A 16,128-nucleotide genomic window follows, 5' to 3' on the forward strand; every position below is an offset into this window, starting at 1 on the left:
ACTCAATGTTTGTTACCGTAGTACGAAGTATCGCAATCAACACCTTTATCAAACCACAGACCACACATTAGCCTATATTGAGTGTTGCTGCTATGACTCATAACCTCCACATCTGGTTTGATTGACCATGATTGCATCAACTCGATAGCATGCACTCAATGTTTGTTACCGTAGTACGAAGTATCGCAATCAACACCTTTATCAAACCACAGACCACACATTAGCCTATATTGAGTGTTGCTGCTATGACTCATAACCTCCACATCTGGTTTGATTGACCATGTTTGCATCAACTCGATAGCATGCACTCAATGTTTGTTACCGTAGTACGAAGTATCGTAACCTTTTAATTTGGAGAACTTGAAAGCAGACTATGGCTGTTGAGCTCTGATGTCTAAGTCGAACTGTCTGCCGACTTCGTAGTTTATCAGTCTACTTCAGTTTGTCATACAGCTTCAGTTTTTCAGTCAACTTCAGTTAGTCAGTGAATTCTAGTGTTGGTAAACGATTAATATTGTCGTAGTCAATATTCCAAATAACATTGGAACCACTACTCCCAACCACAGACAACATTTTAGTCCATTCTTATTTTGTTTAGGCAGCAAGGTGCAAATTTATATTTTTGATTTAATATCTAAAAGTGATGCGTGTAAAATTTGCTACCACAATTAATCTTGCATGAAAACTTTCCAATTACGAGGTAATTATTACTTAAATCTCAGACATCACCACTCCAAGCGTTTCGTTCATGTAGTACAATATTGTACAGACATGTTCTCTGTATTATCTCCTCTTTTTCGAGGGCATTTAAATTGAATAATAATTATTTTGGTACTCTAACTAGTATTTTATATTTTACGAGAAATAAATTATCTTTTACGGTAAATTCTTGAACTTGAAATAATTTTACGAACAAGACCTCAGCTAAATTAACACAGCATCCTTAAGCCTAAAATCCAGTGTTCAGTTAGATCTTCGGATCGGCCTAATCTGAAAGGAGATTAAAAGTAAACAGACAAAACCTCCTAAGATCGCCGCAGACTATTTGGTCTGAGCGCAAAATATTAATTGGTTGCCACTCCAAGAAACCCCTGGAAAACTTAATTAGCCACTGCACAATTCAGTGAGAAAGTTCTCTCCCTTCAAGTGGTAAACTTTGTTATTGTTAATGCAACACAATACGTCACCATCACTCTTTTTACTCTTACTTAAACTGTGCTACAGTTTAAAATAAAGATATTTGAAGATTCCATATTTTTATTATAAAATGGAATTAAAATTTAATTGCATTAAACCAACCATGTTTAGTCCACTTAAACATTATTCAGTGAACCAAATAGTTATACAGTAAATTGCTCATGTAGAGTCTAACCACATGATTAAAAGTCTCCGAAAACTAGAAAATGTTCACCGTTTACAGTTTGCTGTCAGATTTTTACTTTTCAAGATTACTGTGATGGGTGTTTAAAAAAATACACTTTGTATAATACAGGAATCTCAAAAAGCTCTGCTAAAATTTTTTTTATTATTTCTCACATATAACTCCCATGATGATTTTAAACCTAATAATAACATTGTAGTCTTGGCATTGACAATGTAATAAAATGGAATAGAAGGATAGAAAGTATATAACAACTCATAAGACTATCAAACTTTGTTTAATTATTTATCCAATTGATAAAATACAGAAATTTAATCATAACTGATTCGGTTAGCACGTAAGTTTACTATGTGTGGTTACATATAATAATATTGTGTTCTTAAAATATAAATGGGAAGCCTTTCCATATTTTTAGAGATATTTAAAATACGTATTCTAAACTTTTCAGATCTGTAACAGTGTTCAAATATGGTGGTCAACTTTCTTTTTATTAGGAAATAACCTGTATTTTATAATTATTTTCGACAGGAAAAAAATTGTAATACATTTTTATTAGCTATAACGACTTGGATTATAGGTACTAATATTCCAGAAAATTAATTTAATATCAGATCTGGAAGACTATTTCAAAATAACGTACAATAAATTTGGTGCTTACCTCAAAATCCCTCGCGGAAAAAAATTAGAAACACGGAGCGCACTGTCATTAACTAACTCACGATTATAACCAAAAAAGGGGCGAAAATTATGAGCTGGCAGTTTTTATAGTTCCCCTTCCACCCCTTATGATGGACATCCGCGGTGTTCTCTCATTGCCCCAGCCGTATCCAACTTGAGAAACAATAGCCCTCTTAGTTCTGACGTAACTGCAGTACATAAGAAAAGTTCCTTCCTAATAATTTAAAGTTACCAGCACTAACTTGCTGATAACCGTATTGAGCTTCATAACCGTATTGACAACATTTACGACATGAGGCAAATTATTGACAGTTTAGAAATTTTACATGGATTACATATTCGTATTTATCCTAACTTCTCAAAATCTAATTAAAATTAAATCCCAATATTTCTTTCCCAAAAATTTCATTTAATTTAAGTTTTAGTAAAAAAAATCAACCAATGTACCTCGCTTTAAAAACGCTACATTAACATTTAGTATATTTCCTTGAATAAAATAGATATGAAATCCAGATGTGTTGAGGTCCCTTATGTGGTTCGAAAAGTCCTTTTTTAAATAGGCGCAAATTATTGTATTCTAAAATATAAATTTAATATCATAGTTTTAGGAGTTGTTTTTGTTCATGAGAAATGTGTAACTGTATGTTCTTCATAAAGACAAAATCAAAGGTATAGTAGCTGTATATGTTTAATGTAAATAAAAAGCATTCCTTGAACAGAGCGTCATTTCATATTCAGACATATAGAACGACCGCTAACACGTTTGACATAAATAAATCTCATTTCGCGTTTTCAGATAGAAACATATCTGCAAAAGACAGAAAAATTTTATATTTCAACGTGTTAAATTTACATGTTTATTTACATACCTGAATTATTGTTATAGGTTTTCTTAATGTTAAACCAATAATAAATTTCAACACTGAGCTCTCATACCTCCATTTTTGATGAAAATAAAAAAGTACCAACAATAAAAATGTCTTCCGGTTACATATCCTAACAAAAATAGCCATAAAACATGTTGTCATAAGAGAAATATAAATTGTACGTGATATTACAAAATGGGAAATTTTAAATATATTTGTTTTATGTCTCAAAAATTCCCTGTTTAAAGTTTGCTGTGAAAAAAATTACAGGTTTCTAGATAACAAAAGTGGCACATTTAGAAAAGACGTTACAGCAATTTAATACTTTACTCCTAACCTCAAATGTTAAAAAAAACAATACAATGCAAGGTGTTTCTTAGCAGTGTTATGATCTTAGAAAGTTTTGAGCGAGGGGGAGAGTTCGACAACGCAGCATTGCTTCTTCGACTTCAGTTTACCTTTACCAGACATAGATTCCGTTATCGTCAGCTTTTCTTCCTCACCTCCCCCCATTATTATTCATGTACTAATTTAGGGGCCTGGTCCCGTCAATATATAATGAGTAGGCTATTTAACAAAAACAGTCTAAATCTAAATGTTAGATGAAATGTCAGAGCGTTTTTGCTGTTTTCTTTCAGGAAGCAGTTGTTGATGTTGGATGAATAGTACTTTAGCTTAACCATTGTTCCAATTTATGGTGCTCATTTTCAGTTATTAATCTGGTACTGTCTTTTATATATTTTATTTGTTTTTGATTAATAATGAATTGCTACTTTTGACGTGAAGATTATTTAAGTGCTCATTAAAAAGAGTTCGCATGGTATTATTAAATTTGAGGAACATAAAAATATAAAATCACTACTTTTGCTTCTTAATTTATAAAGTTTCACGGAGGCGGCTAGGTTGCATATGTACATTTATTGTAAATTATTCGTTGTCACAACTGAAGTTCATACATTCATTTATTGTAACTGTTATCCATTTCTTAATAATTAATGAATACAGATTTCATTTTAGCCAAATATAATCAATTTATTCAACATTTCCTAGCTGGTGAAAAGAATTGCTCGAAATATCCCTATTCATTTATGATATATTTGATTCTACAAACAAATCTAACAGCTAAAAATGGGTGCCAAGTATTATGGACATTAAGAGTTATCCTTGGCATGGCTGTAAAAGACGAAATTTTGTCTCAAGATGGGATAATCTGAAGATATAGAAGGACAGAAAGCAGTTGCCCCAACACATCTATACCTCAGTATAAGTTTCACAGAAGGCTGTGATATTTGCTATTTTAAATCAATTTAATTACAAAAATAATTTTTTTTTCCAGAACCGTATTGACAACAGTTACGACATTAGGCAAATTATTGACAGTTTAGATATTTTACTCGATGTTCTCGAAGAATATTACAATTATAAAACTTTCAAACACCTAGACTCAAACTGTATTTTTTGAACGATAAAATTCAGTTTAGTTTAGCATTTTGAACAATATTCTCGGTCAGTATATCTTATATCAGCTGATAAACCAAAGGACAAGAACGCACCAAGAAAAAGGTATGACTTACCAGCTGCACACTTCATTTTGTCCAGTTGCCCGGTCGTGATCGTGTTTGCGTGGTAGGCCTTCTGTCGTTATTTTCGGTTCTCTTATGTCTATATTTATTACATTTTATTTGTGATGAGGTAATTTTGTAATCTTTAAAACCTTAACAACCCTATGTGGAACGGTTATAACAGTTTTTAACCACTTGATGAGGGAACTTTCGTTCCAAAACATGTAGAGGAACCTACAGCAATTTATTGTAACTGTTTAGAAAAGGTATATACTACATTTTTGTTAATTATACAGGTTTAGATATATATATATACTCGTGTTTTGCATGTAAAATATAAATGTTTCTTCGTGTTTTGTTTAGACTTAACTCTTCTCACGTTAATTACAACCAAATAACAATATCAGTTACACGCTTGTTATACAATGTATATGTTATATAAAACTAATTTCTAAAACCATAGAGAAACGCTACTAATACAATTTAAAAGCAGTATTAAATTATCAAAAAGTTGGAAGCCTTTGCTGTTCATTTGCTGAGTTTATTGAGCTTGAGCCAATAACAATACAGCTCCCGCGACCTCCTTTTGCTTATTAACCCGATTGTATGTCAACAATATAGTTGTGTGTCACTTTAATTACATCACCTACACATTGAATATGAATGTAAACAGCGAATATGAATGTACACAGCGAATACGGGTGTACACAGCGAATATGGGTGTACACAGCGAATATGGGTGTACACAGGGAATATGAGTGTACACATCGAATATGGGTGTACACAGCGAATATGAATGTACACAGCGAATACGGGTGTACACAGCGAATATGGGTGTACACAGCGAATATGGGTGTACACAGCGAATATGGGTGTACACAGCGAATATGGGTGTACACAGCGAATATGGGTGTACACAGCGAATATGGGTGTACACAGCGAATATGGGTGTACACAGCGAATATGGGTGTACACAGCGAATATGGGTGTACACAGCGAACAGACGAAGAAATAATTGTTTAAGATTTTCAACAGCTATTCGTATTTAATTATTCAGTACAGTAATATTTAATGGAGCAAGAACGGCTGTATTGGGAATCTGCTTCAAATTCTTCCGAGGGGTTGCGATTTGAATAAGTAAAATTTTTAAAGTAAAAAGACTTTTATTATTAATCTAGGAGCTGATAGTAAATTTAAAATGTGTAAACACTATTTTTTCTTCTTGCAATTGATAGATGTAATTTAGAAAGAAGTAAAGTATAGCACTAGTTGTGGTGGAGGTTAAAATGGACAGACATCAAAAGTTTTAATATTACATTACATGCTTATAATTGGTATATACTCCTAAAACAGACTGTCATGTATATAAATAATAGTATATATCAAGATGAGACAATTAACGGAGTAACTGAACGTTGCCACTTTAATGTTCCCTATGCAATTACCTGACACTCATTTAACAATTATATAAATGTCTTATATTCGGTTTGTAAGTATGTAAAGTAAAGAAAAGTGTAATCCGAAAAAAGATTTATGTTTTCACCTTTGTAATTTCCTGCCATTTCAAACTTCTCTGGGTAGACAATCGATTCATTTCTTAGAAAATAGTCCATATCGAGTAAAAGTTAAAGCAGGTTGTTTTTATACAGTGCATAAATTGCTTATCTGCTTATTACTCCTCATAACAGCTTAATTTCAAATTTTCTCTAGACAATTAATAACACAAACCCTCTGGTTGCTGGATGGGATAATTGGTATTCTATAGTAGCCGATTATTTGCTTTCAATTTAACTTTTGCTAGATAAGCGTACTGATAATAGAAAGTAACTAAGCAACTTTTAGACAATTTGCAAGTGTGCATATGACTAACCTATAGCAAACACTGCAGTAACTGGCTTAATACATCCGCCGCACCTCACTGAATATTGACTTAGAGTTGCATGTTAGTAACTAGCTTGACTAGCGCTCCCGTCCGACACAAGTATACTAATATATTTATATTGAAATATTGACTTGCAGAGACTACCGTTCGAGGAAACTGTTCTAATGTATTAATCTTGTAATCTTGACTTGGAGACACTAATAGTGTGCAGGTGACAAACTTGCAACAAACACGGCATTAATTGGTGTCGCACATCCACCGCAACTCAGTGAATATTGACTTAGAGTTGCATGTTACTAACTAGCTTGACTAGCGCTCCCGTGCGACACAACTATACTAATATATTTATATTGAAATATTGACTTGCAGACTACCGTTCGAGGAAACTGTTCTAATGTAATTATCTTGTAATCTTGACTTGCGACCACTAGCAGTGTGCAGGTGACAAACCAACAACAAACACGGCATTAATTGGTGTAGCACATCCAACGCACCTCATTGAATATTGATTTATATTTTCATGTTTGTTAATAGTTTCACTTGCCCTCTCATGCGATACAACTGTTATAATGTTTTAATCTTGCAGTCCAAGTCATGGTAATACTCACTGAGGTGCGATGGTTTGCTAAGGTAATTACTGCAGTGTTTGGTGTGGGTTAGTCACCTACACAGTGCTAGTGGTTTACAAGTCAAGATAGCCATTACCAAGTTAAAAAATATAAATATTCTAAAAGAAATTCTTCAAAAGGTTTAGTTAATTAAAAAGAATTGTCTCATTTAAATCGAAAGTATACCAATTGTTTGTTACATTCTACTAGTTTGTTCTTATTGGAATATAATACTAAATTTAAACACAAACACTCCAATAACCCTTAAATTTTATTTCCGTTTAATAAAATTCAATAATTTTTGAAGTGTTTTTGTTTAAAGTAAGTAATTGTATTTTGTTAAAAGTGTATTGATATTAAAATTATTTAGAAAGAGAAATTACCTAGTTATCGATCACTGTTTACAAGAAATACAAGGGTGCATATTACAGACGAAAGAAATGATGCTTGTGAACATAATAATTTGTATTTAATTTAAGAAATGTCTGCTGCAATTTTAATTGCATAACTTGTAGGCAATTTGTATTGTAACATCGCAATTTCTAAGAATACATAACTTTTTAGCAAAAGATTGTATATGATATGCTTTTTAATGATTAATATACATTTAAAACGTCGGATATTAAATTAAATGCTGTCTAGGGTAACTAATTTAATCACAGCTCTGATTCATTGCTTTAAGTGTATAATATACAAACGTTATGACGATGCAAATTTCCAGATACGGTAAAGGTAGCACACGACTAAAAACAATTCGGTTTATAAAATGTTGATCCAGTCCATTTTCACACAAAAACCAACAGCAAATTCATATCTCTATAATTTGTCATCTGGCTTCAAAGCATGCATTAGTTGAGGTTTTAAACCATTAAATTTAAGTATTTAAATATTTGTAAACTGTGTATTTACAGACATTCAACAAAAGTGTCTTCTTACAAAACAGTTTTAAATTTTTTCGATTGTTTTACTGTTTATAGTCTATCTGTCGCGTTTTGTCCAGTAAGCTGCCTGTTTCCTTCTTATCCATCCAAATCTTATCTTATCCAATGCTGCTTCTGAGAGCGAATTTTATAAAACAAACGACGACACTTACGCTGTACTAAAATCACAGTATAAAACTTTGCTAGCTTCAAAATCTCCTGAACTTTTCTTTTTTCACTATGTCTGTTTTTTTTAAGAACGTTAGCTACACGTGGGTACAGCTAATTAAAACAAAATCTTACATACAACTGTTTTTAGTTATATATGTTTCATATGCCTGTCTTCAATAATGGAGTAGCTATAACCAATTAAAAGTGTGACGTGAGTTTGTGGACACACTGTATAAATATAACACACACATACATAAAAGTGAATGTATAATCAACAGCTTTAATTAATATTACAGGCCACAACTGTAACAATTTATATCTCTACCTTTTTACAAAATTATAAAGATTAAAATTTGTATTTTTGTAGAAATGTAATTGATGCAGAAAAACTTGAACTATCAATATGCCTTTAATGCCTATATATAATAAAATTATTGTAGCTTTCTTTAATTTGGGTCTCACTATACTTTTCAGCATAAACAGAAACTTTATTTACTTCATCTTGTTTAGGTGTTTTCCTTTTAGTTTTCAGCTCTTCCTTATATAATATTTTAAACATATCAAAGCAAACTAATCAAAACTCAATTATCTCAGATTGCCGGTGCAGACTGTTTGCTAGTTGCGGTCACATTCCAAATTAGCAAGTCCATTAATGCAATAAACCGGGCAGTTTAATCGGTGGGAAATTCATCCGGGACCAGTTTGTCCATGTCAGCCAGTGTGATTGCGTCAATTTAAAATATTGGCACCGATTTGCCTCCATGACTGAAAATTTGCCTCGGTATTAGATTCGCGCACCTTTCGTTATTATTTAGAGATTCATTGTAGCTGACTATTTAACGATGTTATAGTAAAATTTAAATGAGTGACTAAGCGAGAAATACTTAATATCAAAAGTTGTCTGTCTTTAGGTTCAATTGGAGGTTAAAGTTAATGGTGAGAGGACTCAGAGCCACTTATTATTAACGAGAATCCAACGGATTGTCAGAATGAAAACATTGACCCTGGGTGGCACTTTTCTTGCTGGCTGTGTTTAAGTAACTATTTTCAACAAATTAAGAATCCTACCGCCAGAGAATTACATTATTACGCCATTGAGTTACTAATTGTATTCATATGTATTGAAAACGTATATGAATGATTTTAAATGTGTGGATAATTTTGTTTTTACTCAGGCGAAAAATTCCATGTGGTCTCCTAGATGCGCGAAAGGGGAAATGTGCCTGACAAGGAGGGGGAGTAGCGGTGGAGGGGAACCGGCTCACAGATTAAGCTCGCGACTTCCCCCTCCACTCCACATGAGTAGTCGGCTACTGCGCATCCCCAGGTCGAGGATCACATAGAAACTCCCGGCCTGTACTCAACTACATATCGGGTAGACACGTCTGAGGAATCGGTCTGTACACAACTAGTGTCGGGCAGACAGGTCTGATGTAGGTTTCATCATTTGGACAATTGATTGCAGTCTCAAGATTTCATATTCAGTAATATTTGAAATACAATTTTGTATAATCCAGAATGTTTGACAGTTCAATCGATAAAAGTAATAATTACCAAACACCGAATGACAGGAGATGCTCCATATAGTTAAATTACCGTAAAAAAGTAGTACTTTAGGTTTTGGACACACCACATACTAAACATATCAAGGACTTAATGTTCTTCTACGGTAATAAAATAATGTATTTATTTGTGTTGAAAATGACTGAATGACTGAATTAACATTAAGTAAGGAAACTAATTGTTGACTATAAGCGTTACACTAAAGGTAACTCTTGCCTTCTATGATTATAGCGGAACAAATGTCCTTTCACACCGAATTATTGGATGACACAAGATTGCGACAGAGATTACGAGCGGGACTTTTAAATTAAATTCCCGTACGTTAACTGTGGGCACTGCTGACGCCTGTAATTAACAGTAAGTTTCCTCAACAAAGGGTCCATCTTTAATTTTAGGATGTACTTTAGTTCAGATTACATCGGATTCATTACTGTAGCTAGATGGTTATTTATTTTTTTTTATACTGCCAGAAAAACTCTATTATTCAATAATTATTTGAAACATAATTTCGTAGCATCAAGAATTGTTCCCACAGCAACTCGTATGTAAATTTATTGCTTTGCGTAAAGGCAAATCTTACAAGGAGATGTGCACTATTTTTTGTATTTGGATTTTTTATATTTTGCTGTAACAGAACAGTGAATACTGCGGTGAACAAAATGTTTCAGGTTCTGATTCTTCTTTAATTTTTAAATATATACATATACTCAGAAAAAGAATCTTTTATGATTTTTAAGAGGGGTTTTTACACAGCTGATCTAAGACATTTGTATAACAATTTAGTCACGTGGAGTCAGATGATATACTTCCATTTTAAATAGATTATAACTACCATCACCTTCAGCGATTTCTAAATTGAATCCATCCAAGAACATTGAAGATTTTAACTGTCAACTAGCTGTAGCCTAACGGACGAGACGGGACTTTGGAACTATGAATCAGAAGACTAGTTGGCCGCAAAAATTTGATTTAATTTAATTTTTCACAATTAATAAAATACTATTTACATTCCCTAAACTGTAATTTTAAAATAAATTAAACAATCATCAGCGAAACAGTAGGTTAAAAACTTAAGATTTTAGAGAGAAGGGCAAACACGGAGCGGCGCATTACGTTCGAGTACCGGCGATCAACTCTACTACCTTTTCGCTACAAATTTTGTTAAAATGGCGGACGAGACTCCGTACGGTGCTGCTCCCAAACGATTCACTTGGGCTTAACAGAGTCTAGAAACGATAAAGCTTGGCCAGACACAGGCTGGAGTTAGCAGAATCAGCAAATTCCTCAGCCAGCTGCAGCTAAAGCTGCCACGGGTATAAGGCTACCTCCGCCTAACAACTCAGTTGAGATCAACTAGAACATTCCGAGCAACTATTGGACTTATATCTTACTAAATACATATATAATAATCACTGTTCCTTATTTCCTTTTAATAATTTAGGTAACAGTAGATATTTTGTAAGTAATGGTACTTACATTTTACTGTTAGGAACAATGAAGAATCGTTGGTTGGTAATACTACAATATAAATACTGTAGCACTTCACTGGACAATAATAATATTGACCTCGCAGTGTCAATTGGTAAGGGGCTTTCATAATGGGCCGTCACATAGCTACTAAAGTAAATTATACGCTCGATGATTCGTTTATAAATGTGTGACAGTAAATACATAAATATAGACTGCTTTAAACTCACCATTTCTCTTAGGATATTCTTGCCTAATCACAATAACCCTTGATTAAATATACAATGCTAATATAAATTTTAAAAAGCACTCACTAACCAAATCCAAAGAATGTGAAAATAGAAATTTGTTTGAACGTGAATAGAAATTTAAAAACCTGTGCAGTGGATGAAATAATATGTGTTCACTTTGGATAGCATGCATCTGTACGCGTGACCTTGAATAATGAGAAAATGGGCGAGACTAAGTACTGGCTTTTCTCAAAACTTTGATTAGCACCTCGCTTCCGATTATTTTACCACTCACTGCTTATTAGACATACCGATGTTTTTATACAAGATTGTACAACACTATCTATGTCTCGCCGCGCGCACAGTTACACACCACCTACCGTACAACTAGAGGAATTTAGCTGTACTCATAGCTCCCAATCAAATACTACCCTTTCAACAAATAAACGCTACCTGTGTGGCTGGTTGCGTTTACGTGCTCGCCACTGAGATGAAGGCGCAACAATCTCTTTAACGACTTTAAACTCACGATTTAAATTTGCAGACTAGTATCGACGAATACGTTATTTTCAAAAACATGTTAAACAACACTATAACAACTGAAAAATAAGGATAAGTCTTATTATTGCTATTACTTGGTATTCTCTTATTAGTTCCACCACAATCAGCAATGTCACAAAACAGAATGATTCTAGCGAGTGTGATGAGTTATTTGGGCCAACACGATTCCTGAAAGGAGGGTTTTATTCATGAGTCACAAGAAATGTCCTCGGGACGCAGCGCATAATGCTACCCCGCCACCCCACCCGCCTATGACCACACACTCAAGGTCACGTGCGAGCTAAAGTCCTCGAACTGTACAGCAAGTGGACAAGGGTCAGTCTACCTGTAGTTTGGACCACTGTATCCGACCGATGCAGCGAGCAGCGTTCCTCCAGGCCAGTTTGGCTCCATACACTAACTCGGTCTCGGTCAGCTGGTAGTGTCCGGTGGCCTGAATCTCCTCCTGGACTTGTCCCCATCTCGCCACGTGTGCCTGGCTGTTCGCTCTGCAACAGACATACGAGGAGTATTAGATGTTGATCAAAGAGAGGGGCGAAAATGATGGATCATTTCCGCGTTCAAAGCACAACCTTAGCCTATGTTTATAAGTGTGTTTAACTCTCATGATATTTTGAAAGAATATAGATTTCAAATTAGCATTTTATTTTAAAAAAACGTAAAAGTAAAGAACGTCTTATTTTACCAGGCTAAGTTAGGGCTAATAACCCCCTCTTATACATCCTGCGGACCACTATCAATAGCCGGGCAGGCGGGCTGCTTGCAAGGACAGGATTGCTCAGTACTTATCCATCCTACCAGCAGCCACACTCAACGTTGCAATTAAAGAATATCAATAATAAATTCAGTTATCTTGCGATAACTGTTGCACCCGCTACACTGCGCCATTGGCAATGTTTTTAGTTACTTGAAACGTTAAATGTCTCAAAGACAGGGTCCTTTTCAGAGTTGCGACTTCAGAACTTTGTTTTTTCAATGTTCTGTATAACGTATATGAACAATTGTGATCAATATTTTGAAAAAGTTATTTAAAAATATTAAAGTTACATACAAATAATTTTTACTAAGACAATAATATTTTTCCTAAATCCGCTACACCTACAAAATCACTATCGGAGAAGCCATCTGAGGAGGGTAATAATAATGTATCAGATGGATAATTTAGATACTTTCTACTCAAAGTAGAGTTAGACTTGAACTTAGGCTTATCTAATTCTTTGACTAATGCGAGTCAGTTTTAGATTAATTACATCGAAAACTTCATTTTGCATTAATGTTTTTGATAAACCAATACAATAAACAGGAATCTTGCATGTTACTTAATGTAATGTGAAGCAATTGTTTAAAAAAATTACAATGTATACATTAAATTGTCATAACCCTTTTTATTAGGGAAAGCAACAGTTTCAACCAAACATAATTTACTACTAAACCGGAATGCTACTTCTTCACCAGGTTGATTATTAATAGCGTATCATTTTTAACCATTAGTGAATAAAATGTAATTACTTAATATCCTACTTAGATTATGCTCCTAAAAGGATGTATTGTTATGAAAACCATGAGGTAATTATTTTAACGGCAGTGCAACAGGAAAAACACGACCGATTAGTTAGATGGGGAACTAGCTTTGTGAAAGGACGAATTTCATTTACCTCTAAAGAGGTGCATTTAGCCCGAACTAAAACCTAGAAGTAATATCAGGATAGTAGCAATTTAAAATTTAAAATTAAATTATCAAGCTACAAAACAGTAATATAATCCGCTTTTCAATAAAATTATTTCATTATTAGTGTTGTAGATCTTGTGAATATAAAATTAAGCGTTATTTTAATTCTGAGCTTATTTTTTGTTTGTTCATATGCCTTTTAAGAGTTATATCTTAGGAATTTTTATTAAATCTGTGACCAGAATCAGGATAAGTACTACAAGGATTTACCAAAAGTGTAGGGTTAGTGATCGTAGGTATGAAAGTTTATTTTATAAAATCACTAGAGAGAAGAACCATACCATCATGCAAGGTACTTCATAATTTGTAAAGAAAAATAAAAGTGTATTTTTTTAAATTTAAACTGTTTCTTCTTAAAATTAAGACATTTTCTGTACACCCTTGATCTTCAAAATTGATATTTAATCCCCAGCTTATATTCAATAAAACGATAGGCTTATCCCTAAAATTAAAACAGTATTTACGTTGTTTCCACTGAAATCTTAATATGGTTTATATAAGCTATATTCGAATTCAGAATAAAAATAAAAACAATTAGAAGATAGTTTCTATATTAATTCGGAGTAAAACTCATATGGATGTAAAACTCTTAGGAGAAAGAAAATACAACCTGCAAAACATTCTTAGCGACTAAATGATAACAATAAATAGTTGCTTTTTTCGGTACCTCTTGCAGATGTAAATTAATAAAAAATCTAACATTAATCCACAATCATGGTATCTTTAGAGATGATTGAGAGCTGGGAGTTGCATTATATTTCGTTTGTTTTAATACAATATTCAGCTTATCAGAATTAAAACATTGAATAATATATTGTGTCACATTTATTTGGAATAAATAAAACTGTGATCTACTATCTACGTTTAAATTTCGAATTATGTTTTAATATATAAATTAACCGATTCCTTGTATTTTCATAGTAAAATTAAAGGTATTGGACATTACTTTTGCCTTTGCTTCATGGATAAAAAAATTTTCTTAATTTTTGACGTGACAACGTCTTAAATTAGGTTACGGCTCGGAGTCACTCATGAAAAAGTGTAACGCCCGGTAACGTTACGATGCCCGTCCAGTGGGTCCGCCGCACGGGATCCGCACGGGATAAAGCAGATAACTGTGGGTCCGCCGCACGGGATAAAGCAGATAACTATGTTTATTCGTGAAAATGTGGAGTGCTTAGATTCGTCATTTACAACAACTACAACAATAAAGGTAAATAATTGTACACTGATATTTCACTATCGTAAACTATGATTGATTGATTAATTGTTAGATTGACACTAAAGTTGAGAAACTGAGTTTATAGGTTATGTCATGCTATTGACAAATGTTGATAGTGTTAAGTAAATTATTAGTTTAAATCACTCTGCAATCAATCGTAATTCAGTCGATTGAGAAGAAACAGCGCGTATTGCTAGTCAAACATTTAAAATAACAAATTATAACCTCTAACCTGTCATAACAGTGCGACCAAACAAACGAACTAAACCGACCAATCACCACGCGCGGAGTTAGAATTTAACTGTGTTTAGCAAGAATTTCAAATTCCAATTTTAGTAAATGTTTTATTCAACTTTACCATTTACAATAACAAATTTTAATTAATTTCAAATTATGTACAATGTTTTAGTAAACAAAACATATTTCTATAGTTAAAATTTGTGCAATTCTTATTTTCATTCAATTCCTTGTTCCTATTGTGCAATTTAATAATATTCATATCAATAAATATTCTACCGAGAAAAAGACGTTGTCACGTAAAATCTTCGCCCGTAAAACCGACTTTACAGGCAACCATAATTTTTCAATGTGATTATTCGTCTCAAATTCAGCTGGTAAAATAAGAAATTCTTTACATTTAACCTTTTTATTATTGGAATTTCTGGAAAATTGGAATAATTGGAAAATAGGATTTATGAGATGGTGATATATTAATCACTTGGAAACAACAATTAAAGATTAAATCATTTTAAAGGCACATATTTGAGACACTGATAAACAGGAAAATTATCTCTCAGCAGCCCTGAAATAAGTTATGGTCATTTGGAGAAATCCGCCGTAATCTCTGCACTCTATTTTGTCCCTCTGCAGCAGGAATATATTTCATATGGACTCCAGTAGGAGCTTCATCTTCATATTATTATCAATCCTATCCGTTATGTATTTCACTTTGTTATACGATTTTGGTTCACTGCATAAGTTAACTTCTTCAGGAGCTGTAAAACTCGTGTTCATTTTTATGATTTCAGTGATACAAGGAATTATAATAAAACTTATTGCGCCATAAATCAAGATATTTATTTCCTGCTAACCCCGGAAGCGCTCTTGCGGTAACATATGGACTGCAATACATTCGAAGGTAAGAGAAACATAACGATTTATAGTAAATCCGAACCGGAAAAAAGGAAGTATTATTACGACAGCACATTTGATAAAGAGGGAAATCGAACATCTTTTAGTAGAACTAAATGAGAAAAACCTTTAAGAACTCAAATTAGAACGAATATAC

General features: G+C 33.2%; 1 protein-coding gene across 1 annotated transcript in view; it reads right to left on the reverse strand.

The window, feature by feature from the left end:
- Positions 1-16,128, reverse strand: part of LOC124367569 (nitric oxide synthase, salivary gland-like) — a 301,691-nt gene that overhangs the window by 26,523 nt on the left and 259,040 nt on the right. The window contains 1 exon segment of the mRNA XM_046824506.1: positions 12,215-12,377. Coding sequence (XP_046680462.1) covers positions 12,215-12,377 — 163 coding nt within the window.

This window comes from Homalodisca vitripennis, chromosome 8 (assembly GCF_021130785.1).
Source record: "Homalodisca vitripennis isolate AUS2020 chromosome 8, UT_GWSS_2.1, whole genome shotgun sequence".
NCBI classification, from domain to species: Eukaryota; Metazoa; Arthropoda; class Insecta; order Hemiptera; family Cicadellidae; genus Homalodisca; species Homalodisca vitripennis.